Here is a 21160-nt window from a genome sequence, read left to right on the forward strand (position 1 = left end):
CTTGCGGTCAAGTTTCAGCCTACTGGCAGAGAAAACTGATTTTTGGCTAAAATATCCAGGTACTGGGTAAAGCTCATGATGCAGAAGAATAATGTTGAAAAAAAAACCTAGTTAAAATACTGTACATTGAAATCATACATTAAAAGCATCTTCATAAAAATGTGTCTTCAGCATGGATTTAAATAGAGCCACTGACTCTGCAAGCCTGATCGCCTCTGATCGCCATGCCAGAGGATCTCAGGCTGTGTCCTGGCTCGTAGGGAGATACAATATCAGAGATATAGGATGGGGATAAACCAAGCCTAGTCTTAAATGTGATTAATACTTTTGTTAAATCTAGTCTAAAAGTGACTGGTAGCCAGTGTAAAGAAGCTAAAATAGGTGCCTGTTAAATGTCGAGTTGCAGCATTTGGGATAAACTGTAGATGACGGAGACATGCATTCAAAGAGGAAATAAAAGCATGTATACCTTTTTCCAGATCAGGGACTGAAGAAAAAGATTTGACTTTAGCTATAATTCTTCGATGACAAAAGGCATAGTGAATAGGTGCTGGGAACGATACTGAACCACCCATGTTCACTGAAAAATAATCTGCCACATCGATATGATCTGAACCAGTCGAGGGCAACTCCTGAGATTCCCACCCACCTCTCCAGCCGGTCAACAAGTATATAATGATCAATAGTGTCAAACGCGGCACTGAGATCCAAAATAATTAGAATAGAGCATTCGCCGGCATCCTCAGCCAACACAAGGTCATTACTGACTTTTAATAAAGCAGTTTCCGTTGTGTGAAGTGAGTGGAAGCCCAATTGGAATTTTTTCCAAATAAGGTGTTCATACTCAAATAAACCAACGTTGAAAACGTCTAAAATCTTGGATAAATAAAACAAGTTGAGAGAGGTCTATATTTGCTCAGTAAAGAGGGGTGAAGATTGAGCTTTTTAAGAAGAGGTTGGATCAGAGCAATTTTAAAGCAGGCTGGAAAGGAGCCATTTACAATTGACAGTATGTTGGGGCCAACAGTAGGCATAACCTCTTTTTGTAGTCTAGTCGAGTATGGAAAGCCGTTTTAACATACAGGTATATTCATTGTATTATTTCTATTAATAATTTCATTTTTTTACAACAATAATGTTATTTTCGATATCAATGACACGTTTTTATATGATTGATTGATATGAAAAATGTCATGTTAATTATCGATATCAATAGTAAGAACTTTTTATATAAACAATTCCCCATAGGATTCAATAGAGAAACAGATATCAAAAGTAACATTTTTTTTTTATATCAATTGCCGAATACTGCACATCTTAGCATGTATTTAGCATTATAAAGACTTAAACAAATCAGCTTCTAGTGCCTTGAATGTCAATGAAGAGGAGGGTACCGAGAGACAGTCATCCCATTTTGTTGCCTTAAAATCTAAAAATGGATTTGTTTCATACTTAACCTACTGTCTTAGGTTTCAGTTAGCATGAAAATATAAATGTATTTGGAAATAACAAATTGCATGTGAACAACTTATTTAGAGATCTTATATTCAATGAACCGATCTTGACATGTTATTTAGGGGAGTTAGAGGAACATAAATTAGGTTACTTAAATTAACTACACTACGGGACATAATATGCTTTCCATGTCCTCTTTTGCTAATTATGACAGGGAGGATTGGAGCACTACCAGACCAAGACCGTCAGTGTCTAAAACAGTTTGCAGTTGCTGGAAATAGGGTGAATCCCATCTCTTTTAAAGATTGCTGGTTGCCCCGAGCAGCAAGTTAAAATTGTTACAAAAGGAGACCTTCTTTTAGGTACCAGTTCAGGGCAATGAGGCGGCTGAAACATTCAGAACCCCTATCATGGTCCAAACAAACTATCATGGTCCAAACACACCAAGAAAGTTGTGAAGAGGGCACGACAACACCTTTTCTCCCTCAGGAGACTGAAAAAATTTGGCATGGGTCCCCAGATCCTCAAAAAGTTTTACAGCTGCACCATCAAGAGCATCCTGACCGGTTGCATCACCGCCTGGTATGGCAACTGCTCTGCATCTGACCATAAGGTGCTACAGAGGATAGTGTGTACGGCCCAGTACATCACTGTTGCCACACTTCCTGCCATCCAGGACCTATATACTAGACGGTGTCAGAGGAAGGACCAAAAATTGTCAAAGACTCCAGCCACACAAGTCATAGACTGCTCTCTACCGGGAGGAAGAGCAGTTCCGTCTTGTCGAGGTTGAGCTTGAGGTGGTGGGACGACATCCAAGTTGAGATATCTGTCAGGCACAGAGAGATGAATGTTGCCACCTGGGTGTCAGAACGGGGGGAGGAGCAGTTATAGGAGAGACCATGTGAGTATATGACTGAGCAGAGTGATTTGGTGTATAGAGAGAAGAGGGCCTAGAACCGAGCCGTGGTGGACACCAGTAGTGAGAGTACATGGTGCAGACACAGATCCTCTCCATGTCACCTGGTAGGAGCTGCCAGCCATGTGGGATACAATTAAAAAATGTGCAGAGCCTGGTGGTTCACCGTGTCAAAGGAAGCCAGATAGATCTAGGAGGATAAGAACAGAGAGAGCTGATCAAAGACAGCATGCTCAAGTGTTTTGGAAAGAAAATAAGGGGATACAAGTATTCAGTTTGTCAGATGAGTGTTGGTTTCTTGAGGGGAGCAACTCATGCCATTTTGAGGTCAGAGGGGTCGCAGCCAGTGGTCAGGGTGAGTTGGAGGGAAGTGAAGACTCCAGAGATGGTCTGGAGAAGGGAGGAGGTGGTCGAGCGGGTAGGATGTCGGGCAGCCAGACTTCACTAGTTGCCGGATGTCATCTGGAGAGAGAGGGGAGAAAGAGGTCAAGGCGTAGGGTTGTTCTGTGTGAATGACACCAGTGGACACAATAGGCTGAATGAATGAGTAGCGGATGTTGTCAACCTTTTCAAAGTGGCTGACAAAGTCGTCCACAGAGAGGGAGGAGGGAGGGGGAGGAGGAGGACTGGAAAGGGGACAGTGCGAGTCATAGGCTGCAGAAGGGAGGAGAGTACAGAATCAGGCAGAATCAGGAGACATCAGGGAGAAGGATTTAGCAGAAGGGAAATATGATATCATAGAAGAGGAGAGAGTAGTAGGAGAGAGGGTGAAGATTGCAATGGAGCATGACCATCTGGGTAGGGGCTGAGTGATTAGGGTTGGAGGAAAGGGAGATAGAAAACAACTCTGCAGAACAGTCTTTGTTTCGGCAATGGTCTTAGTTTTGCATCAAAACTGACACGACTGCCGCTACAGCTGCCGGCCAAGAAACCAGGAGAGACTGAAGAACTAACACAAATTGATAATTGCCCAGCAGAGGTTGAGAGCACACCTCCCTGTACTAATTGTTGATTGCCTTATTGAGGTGAAACCACTCCCCCTCCAATACAGCCACTGACTACCACAACAAGTCACAAATTGCTCTGCCCCTTGATCCTGGTTGATATGTCAACAACTACAGTGCCTTGCGAAAGTATTCGGCCCCCTTGAACTTTGCCACCTTTTGCCACATTTCAGGCTTCAAATATAAAGATATAAAACTGTATTTTTTTGTGAAGAATCAACAACAAGTGGGACACAATCATGAAGTGGAACGACATTTATTGGATATTTCAAACCTTTTTAACAAATCAAAAACTGAAAAATTGGGCGTGCAAAATTATTCAGCCCCCTTAAGTTAATATTTTGTAGCGCCACCTTTTGCTGCGATTACAGCTGTAAGTCGCTTGGGGTATGTCTCTATCAGTTTTGCACATCGAGAGACTGACATTTTTTCCCATTCCTCCTTGCAAAACAGCTCGAGCTCAGTGAGGTTGGATGGAGAGCATTTGTGAACAGCAGTTTTCAGTTCTTTCCACAGATTCTCGATTGGATTCAGGTCTGGACTTTGACTTGGCCATTCTAACACCTGGATATGTTTATTTTTGAACCATTCCATTGTAGATTTTGCTTTATGTTTTGGATCATTGTCTTGTTGGAAGACAAATCTCCGTCCCAGTCTCAGGTCTTTTGCAGACTCCATCAGGTTCTTCCAGAATGGTCCTGTATTTGGCTCCATCCATCTTCCCTGTCACTGCTGAAGAAAAGCAGGCCCAAACCATGATGCTGCCACCACCATGTTTGACAGTGGGGATGGTGTGTTCAGCTGTGTTGCTTTTACGCCAAACATAACGTTTTGCATTGTTGCCAAAAAGTTCAATTTTGGTTTCATCTGACCAGAGCACCTTCTTCCACATGTTTGGTGTGTCTCCCAGGTGGCTTGTGGCAAACTTTAAACGACACTTTTTATGGATATCTTTAAGAAATGGCTTTCTTCTTGCCACTCTTCCATAAAGGCCAGATTTGTGCAATATACGACTGATTGTTGTCCTATGGACAGAGTCTCCCACCTCAGCTGTAGATCTCTGCAGTTCATCCAGAGTGATCATGGGCCTCTTGGCTGCATCTCTGATCAGTCTTCTCCTTGTATGAGCTGAAAGTTTAGAGGGACGGTCATGCCTTGGTAGATTTGCAGTGGTCTGATACTCCTTCCATTTCAATATTATCGCTTGCACAGTGCTCCTTGGGATGTTTAAAGCTTGGGAAATCTTTTTGTATCAAAATCCGGCTTTAAACTTCTTCACAACAGTATCTCGGACCTGCCTGGTGTGTTCCTTGTCATTCATGATGCTCTCTGCGCTTTTAACGGACCTCTGAGACTATCACAGTGCAAGTGCATTTATACGGAGACTTGATTACACACAGGTGGATTGTATTTATCATCATTGGTCATTTAGGTCAACATTGGATCATTCAGAGATCCTCACTGAACTTCTGGAGAGAGTTTGCTGCACTGAAAGTAAAGGGTCTGAATAATTTTGGACGCCCAATTTTTCAGTTTTTGATTTGTTAAAAAAGTTTGAAATATCCAATAAATGTCGTTCCACTTCATGATTGTGTCCCACTTGTTGTTGATTCTTCACAAAAAAATACAGTTTTCTATATTTATGTTTGAAGCCTGAAATGTGGCAAAAGGTCGCAAAGTTCAAGGGGGCCGAATACTTTCGCAAGGCACTGTATCTGCAAGTTATGAGCGGTCAACAGTTCACACACCAAGTAGGACACTGGGAAGACAAGCAGCACTTAAAGTAGATTTCTCTAGCTAGCAAAAAGACAGTACTACACCACAACAGATAAAGACCAACAAATATTATAGTTTGACCAGGTTTTCATCAGGAATCTCTCTGTACTGATACGTTCACCTTTCCATCGATCCTGGCTAGTCTCCCAGTCCCGGCCTCTGAAAAACATCCCTACAGCATGATACTACCAGCTTCACTGTAGGGATGGTGCCAGGTTTCCTCCAGATGCGACGCTTGACATTCAGGCCAAAGAGTTGTTTCTCATGGTCTGAGAGTCCTTTAGGTACCTTTTGGCAAACTCCAAGCGGGCTGTCATGTGCCTTTTACTGAGGAGTGGCTTCTGTCTGGCCACTCTACTATAAAGGCCTGATTGGTGGAGTGCTGCAGAGATGGTTGTCCTTCTGGAAGGTTCTCCCTTCTCCACAGAGGAACTCTGGAGCTTTGGTCACTTCCCTGACCAAGGCCTTTCTCCCCCGATTGCTCAGTTTGTACGCGCGGCCAGTTCTAGGAAGCATCTTGGTGGTTCCAAATGTCTTCCATTTAAGAATGAAGCCACTGGAAGCCACTGTGTTCTTGGAGACCTTCAATACTGCAGACATTTTTTTGTACCCTTCCCCAGATCTGTGCCTCAGCACAATCGTGTCTCGGAGCTCTACAGACAAATTCTTCGACCTCATGTCTTGGTTTTTGCTCTGACATGCGCTGTCAACGGTGGGACCTTATATAGACAGGTGTGTGCCTTCCCAAATTACGTTCAATCAATTCAATTTACTACAGTTAGACTCCAATCAAGTTGTAGAAACATTTCAAGGAGGGTCAATGGAAACAGGATGCATCTGAGCATAATTTCGATTCTCATAGCAAATGGTCTGAATACTTATGCAAATATATATGTAATACACATTGTCATTATGGGGTGCTGTGTGTAGATTGATGAGGATATTTTTAAAAATATATATTTTAGAATAAGGCTGCAATGTAGCAAAATGTTGAAAAAGGGAACGGGTCTGAATACTTTCCGAATGCACTGTAGAACGACAGTTGTGTATTAAAAGCTTCATTCTAGTGGCCTACTGTTAACCAGTGGTGCCATGTTTGTGCAGGTGTACCTTTTTTTGGGGTATCTGAGTTGTGTTTCCATCTCAAAGTCTTCATCTTCCTCATCAACTTAACCCATGTAATCAAAATCTTTACTGATGATGTGCAGAATTTCTCTTGCATGTTGTAATCTGAATACTGGAAGGTTGTTGACAACGTAGGCTAAGTCAAATATTTATGTCCTGTGTTCTACAACTGCCTCAATTAGTTCAGTACTAAATCCAGTACAGGCTGTCTTGATGGTGTAAAGATGTGCTGTGTCCTTGAGCAAATGGCTAATTTACTCCTCTAAGATGTTCCTGATCAAAGTTTCATTCAAAGAAGACAAAACTCTGATTTTGTACTGTGAGAGGGTCTTGCCATGTTACATTCCAATCTGTTGGATTTCAGCCTTATGCTCCTGGTTTCTGTCAACCTACACTCTTGGAAAAAAAGGTGCTAAATAGAACCATATAGGGTTCTTCGGTTTGTCCCCATATGGGAAGCCTTTTAGGTGCTAGGTAGAACCATTTGCAAAGGGTTCCACCTAGAACCCTATATGTAGAGTTCCTCATAGAACCCATTGTACATGTTTATACAGTTGAAGTCAGAAGTTTACATACACCTCAGTCAAATATATTTAAACTCAGTTTTTCACAATTTCTGACATTTAATCCTAGTCAACATTCCCTGTGTTATGTCAGTTAGGATCACCACTTTATTTTAAGAATGTGAAATGTCAGAATAATAGTAAAGAGAATGATTCATTTCAGCTTTTATTTCTTTCATCACATTCCCAGTGGGTCAGAAGTTTACATGCACTCAATTCGTATTTGGTAGCATTGCCTTTAAATTGTTTAACTTGGTTCAAATGTTTCTGGTAGCCTTCCACAAGCATCCCACAATAAGTTGGGTGAATTTTGGCCCATTCCTCCTGACAGAGCTGGTGTAACTGTCATGTTCGTTGTACGGAGGAGTCCAAGGTGCAGCGTTGTATGCGTACATTCTTCTTTATTTAAGAATGAACACTGAACAAACAAACAAAATAACAAAACGAACTGTGAAGCTAATGTGAGTAGTGCAGACAGGCAACTAAACATAGAACAATAACGCACAAACACAAAAGGGAAAATGGCCACCTAAATATAATCCCCTGTAAAACAATTTTTTGGGTGGGGCACACGAGGAGATTAGCTGAGTCAGGTTGGAGACCTGAGCCTCCAATTATTGAGGCTGCCTCTCGGGCTTCCGTGCTAACCGTGTCCCCTCGTATCATCGCCGTTCCTCCTGCGCTATCTCCCCCTGCTCCCATGGCAGGCGATCCTTTCCTGCCAATATTTCCTCCCACCTCCAGGATCCTTTACCGTCCAAAATCTCGTCCCATGTCCATGGTGTCTGCTCCTCCTGAACACGCTGCTTGGTCCTTTTATGGTGGGTTCTTCTGTCACGTTCGTTGTAAGGAGGAGACCAAGGTGCTGCGTGGTATGCGTACATTCTTCTTCATTTAAGAATGAACACTGAACAAACGAACAAAACAACAAAACGAACCGTGACGCTAATATGAGTAGTGCAGACAGGCAACTAAAAATAGAACAAGAACCCACAAACATAAAAGGGAAAAGGGCCACCTAAATACAATCCCTAATCAGAGGCAATGATAAACAGCTGCCTCTGATTGGGAACCATATCAGGCCACCATAGACATATAAATACATAGACCTACAAAACCCCTAGACATACAAAAACTAGCATACCCACCCTTCTCACACCCTGACCTAACCAAAATATAAAGAAAACAGAGATATTAAAGGTCAGAGAATGACAGTAACTGAGTCAGGTTTGTAGACCTTGCTCACTCACACGTTTTCAGTTTTGCCGACAGATTTTCTATAGGATTGAGGTCAGGGCTTTGTGATGGCCACTCCAATACCTTGAATTAGTTTTTACCATTTTGCCACAACTTTGGAAGCATGCTTGAGGTCATTATCCATTTGAAAGGCCAATTTGTGACCAAGCTTTGACTTCCTGACTGATGTCTTGAGATGTTGCTTCAATATATCCACATATTCCTCCGTCATGAAGCCATCTATTTTGTGAAGTGCACCAGTCCCTCCTGCAGAAAATCCCCCCTACAACATGATGCTGCCACCCCCGTGCTTCACGGTTGGGAAGGTGTTCTTCGGCTTGCAAGACTCCCCCTTTTTCCTCCAAACATAACAATGGTCATTATGGCCAAACAATTATATTTTTGTTTCATCAGACCAGTTGACATTTCTCCAAAAAGTACGATATTTGTCCCCATGTGCAGTTGCAAACCGTAGTCTGGCTTTTTTTATGGAGGTTTTGGAGCAGTGGCTTCTTCCTTGCTGAGCGGCCATTCAGGTTATGTCGATATAGGACTCGTTTTACTGTGGATATAGATACTTTTGTACCTGTTTCCTCCAGCATCTTCACAATGTCATTTGTTGTTGTTCTGGGATTGATTTGCACTTTTCGCACCAAAGTACGTTCATCTCTAGGAGACAGAACGCGTCTCCTTCCTGAACAGTATGACGGCTGCGTGGTACCGTGGTGTTTATACTTGCGTACTATTGTTTGTACAGATGAACGTGGTACCTTCAGGCATTGAACCACACTTGTGGAGGTCTATAACTTTATTTCTGAGGTCTTTGCTGATTTCTTTTGATTTTTCTATGCTGTCAAGCAAAGAGGCACTGATTTCGTAGGTCTTGAAATACATCCACAGGTACACCTCCAATTGACTCAAATTATGTCAATCAGAAGCTTCTAAAGCCATGACATCATTTTCTGGAATTTTCCAAGCTGTTTAAAGGCACAGTCAACTTAGTGTATGCAAACTTCTGACCCACTGGAATTGTGATACAGTGAATTGTAAGTGAAATCATCTGTCTCTAACCAATTGTTGGAAAAATGATTTGTGTCATGCACAAAGTAGATGTCCTAACCAGCTTCCAAAACTATAGTTTGTTAACAAGAAATTTGTGGAGTGGTTGAAAATGAGTTTTAATGACTCCAGTCTAAGTGTATGTAAACTTCCGACTTCAACTGTACCTAGAATCCTATATGAAGGGTTCTGCCTAGAACCATATGTTAAAGTTTCTACCGAGAACCGTTTTATCTTTGGAGGGTTCTTCCTAGAAACATCAATGAATGGTTCTAACAGCCTTATTAGTCTTTAAAATAAAAACTTTTATGACAATAATTACACATACTCAACGTGGCCAAAAGTATGCTACTTGAACATCATGGGAATTAATATGGAGTTGGTCACCTTTGCTTCTATAACAGTCTCCACTCTTATGGGAAGGCTTTCCACTAAATGTTGGAACATTGTTGCTGGGACTTGCTTCCAGTCATCCACAAGATAATTAGTGATGTTGGGCAATTAGTCCTGGCTTAGGCCTCAGCATTCAAATTCATCCCAAAGGTGTTAGATGAGGTTGAGGTCATGGAAATGCTGTAGAGTTAAGATTTCCCTTCACTGGAACTAAGGGGCCTAGCCACAACAGCCCCATACCATTATTCCTCCTCCAAAAAACTTTACTGTTGGAACAATGCTTTGGGGCAGGTTGCTTCTCCAAGCATCCGCCAAACCCAGGTTGTCGGGCTGCCAGATGGTGAAGAGTGATTCATCACTCCAGAGAACATGTTTTCACTGCTCCAGAGTCCAATGGCGGTGAGCTTTACACCACTACAGCCGACGCTTGGCATTGCGCATGGTGTTCTGAGGCCATGTAAACCTATTTCATGAAGCTCCCGACAAACAGCTCTTGTGCTGATGTTGCTTCCAGAGGCAATTTGGAACTCTGTAGTAAGTGTTGAAACCGAGGACAGATGCGCCCCCAGCACTCTGCAAACTTCCAATCTGTGAGCTTGTGTGGCCTACCATTTCACGGCTGAGCCTAGATATTGCCACTTCACAATAACAACACTTACAGTTGACCGGGACAGCTTTAGCAGGGTAGACATTTGAGGAACTGACTTGTTGGAAAGGTGGCATCCTTCGACAGTGCCACGTTGAAAGTTATTGAGCTGTTCAGTAAGGCCATTCCACTGCCAAGGTTAGTCTATGGAGGTGCGTGGCTGTGTGCTCAATTTTATACACCTGTCAGCAACGGGTGTGGCTGAAAAAGCCGAATCCACTAAACTAATTTGAACGGGTGTCCACATACACAATTTTGTATATATAGTGTATCAAAAGGCCTTTCTTTGAGGGCCTAGTTATACCCTAACCCAGTGGTGTTAAGAAAATCCTGGTTTACAGGCCAAATCAATTCACATGCAAAAACACAGATATTAAAACAAACAGTTCTGAAAATCACCCTGCAATAAAGCATGCTTGGAAATATGTCTCTATGTAGAAGCCTTGTTGCCTTCCAAACAACACTTGCCTTCCGAAAAATAATTCTTGACTTCCAAAGAAAGAATCATCCTTTCTTTCAAAAACAGTTATTTGGATATTAATCGTTCGATTTAGACCCCTTTGCATTACAAAGAACTCTTGTCTTACAGAAAGGGTACTTCAGATCAAAACAGTTCTTGGTAGAACTATCTCTCCACAAATTACCCTTTTGGAACCCTTTTTTCTAAGCGTGCAAGCATCTTCACCTAGTTCTGCTATAAGACAATCGGCAGTAAAAAAGGATGGAAGACATTGATATCCCCTTGTCTCTGACCTCCTTCACTATCCAATCTAGGAAGTGCAGGTTATCTGTAGCCACTTGACCCAGTCCATGTCTGATGTTTGTCTTGTTGGAGCTCACAGTCACTTAAGTTGCCTTCTCCATATGCAATAGCTTGGTCACCCGGCCTCTGGACTCAACGTCTGCAGATGCTGTCGGCGCCAACACAGGTGTAACTGAAAGACAAATACATGCACCATTGTATCAGTAATCAAGCCATTATAATAGCCTACAGTTCTCAAAGAAAAATCTCTGGCACCTAACATTTTTGAAAATATTACAGACACACTGCAGTATTTCAACATGTAATATTTTTACATTTTTTTACCTGGGTTTATGTGCAAAGCATATACCGTTTTTTTTAATCCATCATTTTATCTAACACTACTCATAACAAAAGTGGACGACTGTGTTCTTGCATGTCCCTCACACAGACCTAGAGGCCCTCAACCCAGCATGACATAGAGATAATGTTCTGTTAAATGATAGGAAGTCATCTGGTTAGGCTTCTTCCGCTTGAATTTGAGGGCTACAGGATAGGAAGTTACAAGACACTTTATGAATATGGGCCCAGGACATGAACTGGCACTGGTTTTATTTGGTGACAAGACAATGTTTACTCACCCTCTTTGGCAATGTATCAGAGTTCTCCCAGCTTTACAAAGCTGTCGTTGAAGGCTGGCCTCCCTTTTGTACTCTCTCTCCTGGTTGAAAGAAAATAAGATCCAACATAAGAGTCTAGATCAGAAAGTGCAATAATAACATACATAGTTATGGATTTACAAAGAGAAGTCATCATATTGTCCATTACTGTCCGTAACGTTGAAATGTTAGGTTAGAGCAAGGCATATGGTCAGCTAAAGTTAGCTAGCTAGCTAGATTTGGGAAACAACATCAAGAGGTTCTGTATTGGTTGGACTCTCTGAGTTGTGAATCGTTCTGGTGGGTTGGGACAGAAAATAACCCTACCATGAAAAAATATTATGTCAACAAAGACATATGTCTAATATCTAAGAACTCTACTTACCGGACGTAAAGTGAAACATGACCCTCAATATCAAATAAACGTCTGAATCCAACTTTTGTCCAAACCACACCCTATTCCTGCTGTGTAGACAGTGGTAGATTTTGTGGCAGGAAGTCTTGCGTGAAGTGTGTGGTCTCATGGCAGCCCACTGTCTAACTCAAAAGTTGGATTCAGACGTTTATTTTATAGCGACGGACACATTTCACTTTACAGCTGGTAAGTAGAGATGCTAGAGATTGGCAAAGCATGGTATAGGTTATTTCAATCGCATTCATCACCCTACTCTGCCTCTGTCTCCTTTTCTGTGTCTTGAGCTCTAGCAAGCAAACCTGCAAAAATTTATCAACTGGGTCCAGCCAAACGTATGAGGACACCCTTTTAAATTAGTGGATACGGCTAGTTCTGACAGGTGTATAAAATCGACTTTCAACGTGGCCCTGTCATAGGATGCCACCTTTCCAGCAAGTCAGTTCGTCAGATTTCTGCCCTGTTAGCACTTACAGTTGGCCGGAGAAGCTTTGTTATTGTGAAGTGGAATCATCTAGGAGTAACAACGGCTCAGCTGCATTACAGTGTTGTATTACAGACTCGGTCAGGGAGAGGTTGAAAATGTCAGTGAAGACACTTGCCAGTTGGTCAGTCCATGCTTTGAGTACATGTCCTGGTAATCCGTCTGGCCCCGCGGCTTTGTGAATGTTCACCTGTTTAAAGGTCTTGCTCACATCGGCTACCAAGAGCGTTATCACACAGTCATCCAGAACAGCTGGTGCTCTCAAGTATGCTTCAGTATTGCTTGCCTCAAAACCAGCAAAAAAGTAATTTAGCTCATCTGGTAGGCTCGCGTCAATGGGCAGCTCGCGGCTGGTTTCCCTTTGTAGTCCGTAATAGTTTTCAAGACCTGCCACATCCGACGAGCATCAGAGCCGGTGTAGTAGGATTCAATCTTAATCAGGTATTGACTCTTTGCTGTTTGATGGTTCATCTGAGGGCATAGCGGGATGTCTTATAAGTGTCCAGATTAGTGTCCCGCTCCTTGAAAGCGGGAGCTCTAGCCTTTAGCTCGATGTGGATGTTGCTTGTAATCCATGGCTTTTGGTTGGGATATGTATGTAAGGTCACTGTGGGGACGACGTTGTCGATGTACTTATTGATGAAGCCGATGACTGAGGTGGTATACTCCTCAATTCAATTGGATGAATCCCGGAACATATTCCAGTCTGTGCAAGCAAAACAGTCCTGTAGCTTAGCATCCACGTCATCTGACCACTTCCGTATTGAGCGAGTCACTGGTACTTCTTGCTTTAGTTTTTGCTTGTAAGCAGGAAACAGGAGGATAGAATTATGGTCAAATTTGCCAAATGAAGGGCAGGGGAGAGCATTGTTTGCATCTCTGTGTGTGGAGTAAAGGAGGTCTAGAGTTTGTTTCCTCTATCAGACATCCCCAAATGGGCTCTTTTATACATTGTGCGCAGGCCAGTTACTATTATGCGTGCTCTGATACACTTACTCAACAATTACAGGACAGAGAAACCAGACACAGGCTCACATGGTGCGCTCCAAACAAAAGACAACAAAGAAATTGACAAAACTCTCAAATGGTATGAAGTAAACTAAAACTTGTTTCTCACAACTGTAGCAAAGGTGGTGAACACACAAACAACGTGTCCACTCCAAGAATGGTAAATGACTGTAATAATACTGTGGGGCAAAAAAGTATTTAGTCAGCCACCAATTGTGCAAGTTCTCCCACTTAAAAAGATGAGAGAGGCCTGTAATTTTCATCATAGGTACACTTCAACTATGACAGACAAAATGAGAATTTTTTTCCCAGGAAATTACATTGTAGGAATTTTTATGAATTTATTTGCAAATTATGGTGGAAAATAAGTATTTGGTCACCTACAAACAAGCAAGATTTCTGGCTCTCACACACCTGTAATCTTCTTTAAGAGGCTCCTCTGTCCTCCACTCGTTACCTGTATTAATGGCACCTGTTTGAACTTGTTATCAGTATTAAAGACACCTGTCCACAACCTCAAACAGTCACACTCCAAACTCCACTATGGCCAAGACCAAAGAGCTGTCAAAGGACACCAGAAACAAAATTGTAGACATGCACCAGGCTGGGAAGACTGAATCTGCAATAGGTATTTTTGGTTTGGCAGCTTGGTTTGAAGAAATCAACTGTGGGAGCAATTATTAGGAAATGGAAGACATACAAGACCACTGATAATCTCCCTCGATCTGGGGTTCCCACGCAAGATCTCACCCTGTGGGGTCAAAATGATCACAAGAACGGTGAGCAATAATCCCAGAACCACACGGGAGGACCTAGTGAATGACCTGCAGAGAGCTGGGATCAAAGTAACAAAGCCTACCATCAGTAACACACTACGCCGCCAGGGACTCAAATCCTGCAGTGCCAGACGTGTCCCCCTGCTTAAGCCAGTACATATCCATGCCCGTCTGAGTTTGCTAGAGAGCATTTGGATGATCCAGAAGAAGATTGGGAGAATGTCATATGGTCAAATGAAAACAAAATATAACATTTTGGTAAAAACTCAACTCGTCGTGTTTGGAGGACAAAGAATGCTGAGTTGCATCCAAAGAACACCATACCTGCTGTGAAGCATGGGGGTGGAAACATCATGCTTTGGGGCTGTTTTTCTGCAAAGGGACCAGGACGACTGATCCGTGTAAAGGAAAGAATGAATGGGGCCATGTATCGTGAGATTTTTTGTGAAAACCTCCTTCCATCAGCAAGGGCATTGAAGATGAAACGTGGCTGGGTCTTTCAGCATGACAATGATCCCAAACACACCACCCGGGCAACGAAGGAGTGGCTTCGTAAGAAGCATTTCAAGGTCCTGGAGTGGCATAGCCAGTCTCCAGATCTCAACCCCATAGAACATCTCTGGAGGGAGTTGAAAGTCCGTGTTGCCAAGCAACAGCCCCAAAACATCACTGCTCTAGAGGAGATCTGCATGGAGGAATGGGCCAAAATACCAGCAACAGTGTGTGAAAACCTTGTGAAGACTTACAGAAAACGTTTGACCTCTGTCATTGCCAACAAAGGGTATATAACAAAGTATTGAGATAAACTTTTGTTATTGACCAAATTCTTATTTTCCACCATAATTTGCAAATAAATTCATTCAAAATCCTACAATATGATTTTCTGGATTATTTTTTCTAATTTTGTCTGTCATATTTGAAGTGTACCTATGATGGAAATTACAGGCCTCTCTCATCTTTTTAAGTGGGAGAACTTGCACAATTGGTGGCTGACTAAATACTTTTTTGCCCCACTGTATATTGATATGTTAACAGAAATTACTGTAACCAAACATTGTAGATTAGAAATTATGGGGATTAGTAGTTCATTGATGTATGTAATGGGGAATTTATAAACACTAACACTCAACAATAATTCAAACAATGAAAGCACACGGATAGGCAGGAAAAAGCGCGTTCTAGAAAGAGATGCGCCTTTTGCATCTTCACTACATCCCCTTCACCTTCATTTAAAAGTACTCTCAAGACACATTATCTTCACACATAAGAAATACTCTCGCGAACGTGGTCAGGTCCAAAGCAGTAGCAATAATGGAAAACCAAGGCAAATTCAAAACAAATGCACTTTCACTTATTTAGTCAATTTTATACAGTTGTTTGGTGTGCTGAGGCAAAGCCTTGGCACAGGTGGCATACGATACCTGTACTAGTCAACCGATGCCTGTACTAGACAAACAGAGCTAAGATGTCTTTCCCCATAATCAGTGGAAAGCTGCCCCACTCTGTACAGTTCTGTTCTAGTTAAATTATGGCTAATTCTCCCCCTGCTACAATACTACCAAGCTAGCTCCTCCAGGCAGACCAACAGTGCAGACAGAGTATCCCAGCGCAGCAGGTGCCTGCCCTCTCACCCCTCTCAATGAAGGCCTCAATCCTCTTGTTATCTCATGCTGTGAAGGGAGCCCAGCTGTGCATGCATGGGAGTGTATTGTGTGAGTGTGTATGCATGTGTGTGAACTACCTGTGTGTTTGTGTTTGTGTGTGTGTCTGTGCGTGCTTGTTGGTGTGTTTGAGGTCATCCTCTCGTTGCATGTTGTGAACGGGTCAGTGGAGCCTCCTGCCAGGCTGGGCTCAGGTCTTGCCTGCTGACCCGAGGCACCATGTCTGGACAGATCACCCATGGCCCGGCCACACTGTTGGTGACCGCACTGATCTAGCTCACTACTCAACCAGACCAGGAGAGAAAAAGCATGCAAACTTTCCCACATTTTGTTGTGTTACAGCCTTAATTTAAAATGAATTACATTGAGATTTTGTGTCACTGACCTACACACAAAACCCCATAATATCAAAGTGGAATTATGTTATTATAAATTTTTACAAATTAATACAAAATGAAAAGCTGAAATGTCTTGAGTGAATAACTATTCAACCCCTTTGTAATGGCAAGCCTAAATAAGTTCAGGAGTAAAAATGTGCTTAACAAGTTACATAATAAGTTGCATTGACTCAATCTGTGTGCAATAATAGTGTTTAACATGATTTTTCAATGACAATCCCATCGCTGTACCCCACACATACAATTATCTGTAAGGTCCCTCAGCTGAGCAGTGCATTTCAAATAAAGATTCAACGAAAAGGACCAGGTAGGTTTTTTCAATGCTTTGCAAAGAAGGACATCTATTGGTATAAAAAAAACAGGCATTGAATATCACTTTTTAAGCATGGTTTAGTTATTAAGTACACTTTGGATGGTGTATCATTACACCCTGTCACTACAAAGATACAGGCGTCCTTCCTAACTCAGTTGCCGGAGAGGAAGGATACCGCTCAGGGATTTCATTATGAGGCCAATGGTGACTTTAAAACAGTTACAGGGTTTAATGGCTGTGATAGGAGAAACTGAGGTGGATCACAACATTGTAGTTACTCCACCAAACTAACCTAAATGACAGAGTGAAAAGAAGGAAGCTTGCTCAGAATAAAAATATTCCAAAACATGAATCCTGTTTGCAATAAGACATTGAAGTTAAACTGCAAAGAATGTGGCAAAGAAATTAACTGTCACAATCTGATCTGTTTCACCTGTCCTTGTGATTGTCTCCACCCCCCTCCAGGTGTCACCCTTCTTCCCCAGGATCCCCTGTGCATTTATACCTGTGTTCTATGTTTGTCTGTAGCCAGTTCGTCATGTTTGTCAAGGCAACCAGCATTTTTGTTATCAGCTCCTGCTTTTCCCAGTCTCTCTTTTTCTCGCCCTCCTGGTTTTGACCCTTGCCTGTCCTGACTCTGAGCCCGCCTGCCTGACCACTCTGCCTGCCCCTGACCTGTACCTTTGCCCCACCTCTGGTTTACTGACCCCTGCCTGCCTTGACCTGTCTTTTGCCTGCCCCTGTTGGAATATTAAACCATAGTCAATTCGACATGTCTGCATCTGGGTCTTACCTTGATACCTGATATTGACTTGATGTCCTGGGGCAAATCCAACACCACATGACCGAGTACCACTCTTCATATGTTCAAGCATGGTGGTAGCTGCATCATGTTATGGGTATGCTTGTCATTGGCAAGGACTAGGGAGTTTTTTTGGATAAAAATAAACGGATTCGAACTAAGCACAGGCAAAAAGCTAGACTTCACGGTGCTTTCCAACAGACATTGGGAGATGGTCATGTATATTGATTTTGTGGTCAATTAACCATTTCTTTGTAGATTTGGATATGTGCTTGGGGTTATTGTCTTGATGGAAGATCCACTTGTGGCCAAAAACCTGGCTGCCTCTGCCACAGTCAGACTTGAACCCCATTGAAAATCGGTGGTCTGATTTCAAGAGGGCAGTCCATAAGCGCAGACAAAGGATATCCAGCAGCTGGAAAGATTATGTATGGAGGTGTGTTCTCCAATCATATAAAACATTTTCGAAAAAGTCACAGTGTTTTTATCCTCACAAGGGTAGGGAGCAGAAATGTTGATCCCTATTTGTTTTATTGGTTGTTAAGCAAAATCTCCTTCTCAAATCACCTTCGCAATTTGATTAGTATAAAATAATATAATTTCCCATTTTTTAGCATGCAATCTTTATCAAGGGTGCCATTAATTATGGACCTCACTATACATACCTACTTTTACCACGAGTCTGTTCTGTATATCAATGCAGAGCAATAGGTATCGAGTAAGGAAGCTTCTCTTCCCTGGAACATGGTGTCCTCTGGGACAGCTCATGCATAAACCCGCCCCCTCCCCCCAGGCCAAATCCTTCTTCTGAAAATAACAAAAGGGAAAACTCCCGACAGTTGCTCTTTACTTTCGTTTGAACCACCATGTTGTGTCAGAAGGGAAAGAGCACTGCAGGCCCCTGAGGAGCCTTTTGTCAACAAGTGGAAAATGACAGTTCCTCTCTGGCGCACACCGACCAAAATGTCGCTGTGCGGTCATCCAGTAGAAGTCCTGTGCGCCTGGGCCTACCACGGCGGGAAGACAGATGGATGGGGGTAAAGAAGGAGAGGGAAAGGAGAGAGGGGGACTGTGTACTCCGATCCCTGTCTGGCTGTCACCACGGGTCAGTGCATCTGATGTTTGAGTGCACACCTGACATATCTCTCTCTCTTTCCCCACACTATCGCTCCCTTTGTTTTTCTCTCTGTCCTCTCCCATCCCTCTATTTCTCTGACCTCATATCACAATTCCTTTGGGTTTCCCTTTTCATCTTTGTTTCTCATCTTCATATTTCTCACATCCCTCTCCTCTCATTGTGCCTCTCTCTCTCTCTCTCTCTCTCTCTCTCCTTCTCTCTCTCTCCCATCCACCCCTCTTCTCTGTAGGATGTGATGGAGGAGCTGGCTGAAAGTTCTGAGTTCAATGAAAGTAAGGGTCCATGCCTGGCATTCCGTCAAGCAGCCTCAGTCCTGAAGAGTCTGCCGTCAGCAGTGCACTGTCTGAAGGCCATCCAGGGCCTCCCCTGCCTGGGGGAACACACCAAGGCTGTCATGGAGGTAATATCATCTCCACTGCATACCACATGAACTAAAGAGTAACATTATTGTTTAAATGTATTTTCTAAACTTTAACATTTAATCTAGAGAAATATAATCTATATTGTTCTCTGTGAAGTGTTCAGTCTTGATTGTATGAAAATGAACCTTTCTGATTGATTGAATTACTTATGCATCTAATTAATTATGTTAAATGTTTAAATTATCCTATATTTATTTTGGAAAAATAATTGGCGTTTCAGTGTCAAGTAATAATCATAGAGACAAATGGAGGACTCTGGATGGATCTAACTTGTTTTAGTATAGACATTGCCATTGAGGGCTTCCACCATTTAGTGATCAGCGAGTATTGTCTTTTTCAAATTGAGTTGCCTACGGTTTGTAAACCAAAGACTAAGGTAATATAAAAGGAGCCAAGACAAAGATTTATACCAGGTCATTGGTCCCAAGATCCAGACTCAGTGAGTTGAGACCGTAATAAGTTCAAGACCAAATTTATGTTGTCTCAAGTGGTCTCAAGATCAAGACCACTAGATCAATAGTCCATGGGCCCTTTCTTCATTTGTAAGAAACTCAAGTACAGTACAGTACAGTACAGTACAGTATAGCACATTGTGTTTTGGCCAAATAGATGTCAATGTTTGGGCTCTTGGAAGATTGGAGTCTCCCCGCTGGCTATGCATCTCAATACTTTAACTCTTTCCTGAAGTGTGTGCACTTGTCCACTACCCACATGTTGGTCCTCTGTAGATCAGTTGGTAGAGCATGGCGCATGCCACTTTAAAATGGATGATAGCTTCAACGGTGTTGCACATGCTGTCACAGATGCCATGATGGCACAGATACAAGTTTTTCCGCTTAGGTTTTCATGTACTAAAAATCGATGTATTTCAATATGTTTCCGTTGCATTTTCAACTCTACTGATTCTGTCACAAAAACTGTTGTGTTAAATAGCAAATGTGTCTACTCTGGTCTTGGCACGTTCTCTCTAAGCCAACAGCTCGCAGATACAGTGCAGGTAGGCTGTGTGGGTAGGCTAGTCTACATGATGGCATTATTATGGATAAGAGCGAGAATATTTCTGTTGTGGTCAAAAGGCAGTCAAGCATCGATCATCATGTCACCAGAATAAGACCCTCAATATTTATTGGAAAGGAGCATTAAGATCATTGTGCACTTTCACCACCCTGTGACACGAGGTCTGGCGGCTTGTCAAAGACGTTATTCACTTCCAACGAACCTTCGATAGCAGAGCTGTGTTGTCTGTTTTCAGACGGGTGACAGCCTTCTCCAGTTCGACAACCCGCTCAGTGTTGTCGGTGGTGGAACCTTCCATTGTAGTGAGACATTGCCCAAAAGTGTTGACTGTTTCTCAAAATGCATCAATGGAAGTTTGGAGAGGTGCCAGCAAGGTGCTGACGAGAGCAGCCATATCCTCTTTTAGGCTACTTTGCTCTTTAGCTAGCTCAGCTACAGGTGTGGTCATAGACAAGGTCTCTGCAGCAGCAGGGCTGGCTGTGGCAGCCATTTTCAGTGCTCAAACACTTGAGTTGGCCTTCGTGGATGCGTTGGTCATAGCAGTAATCTTCAGGTTGGTTTTGACCATGGCACCACAAAAAGTGCTTTGAAGAAAATAGCCAAACAATATGTCAATTGGAAAACTTGATTTGGCATGTTAAATGTTAAAATTAAAAGTTTAATTGGGAGCCTCTCTTAACTTCAATTGCCTGACCGGAGGTTCCCTCAGAAAGATGTTTATGAATAAACAAAACTACTAATTAGATCAGTATATATCAATGTAATAAAAAAAACACTCAATATGTTCTATTAAAATAATAGTGTTAGTTATACTCAAAAAATGTATAGCTTTCTTTTCAAACATGTAGTTTAGGAGTCAGGTTTGGGCTAGCCAACCCCCGGCAAGTAGCCTAGTGGTTAGAGCGTTGGACTAGTAACCGAAGGGTTGCAAGATCGAATCCCCGAACTGACAAGGTAAAAATCTGTCATTCTGAACAAGTCAGTTAACCCACTGTTCTTAGGCTAGCAAGTAGCCTAGTGGTTAGTGCTTTGGACTAGTAACCAAAAGGTTGCAAGATTGAATCCCTGAGATGACAAGTTAAAACTCTTCTGCCCCTGAACAAGGCAGTTAACCCACTGTTCCTAGGCCATCATTGAAAATAAGAATTTGTT

At 42.4% G+C, this 21160-nt stretch overlaps 1 protein-coding gene across 2 annotated transcripts in view; it reads left to right on the forward strand.

Moving 5' to 3' along the window:
• The window catches only part of tdt (terminal deoxynucleotidyl transferase), a 141048-nt gene that overhangs the window by 16330 nt on the left and 103558 nt on the right, over positions 1-21160 (forward strand). For both annotated transcript variants that reach the window (XM_021580065.3, NM_001124706.1), the window contains 1 exon segment: positions 18799-18969. In XM_021580065.3, coding sequence (XP_021435740.1) covers positions 18799-18969 — 171 coding nt within the window.

This window comes from Oncorhynchus mykiss, chromosome 23 (genome assembly GCF_057628025.1).
Source record: "Oncorhynchus mykiss isolate SJ-2025 chromosome 23, ASM5762802v1, whole genome shotgun sequence".
NCBI lineage: Eukaryota > Metazoa > Chordata > Actinopteri > Salmoniformes > Salmonidae > Oncorhynchus > Oncorhynchus mykiss.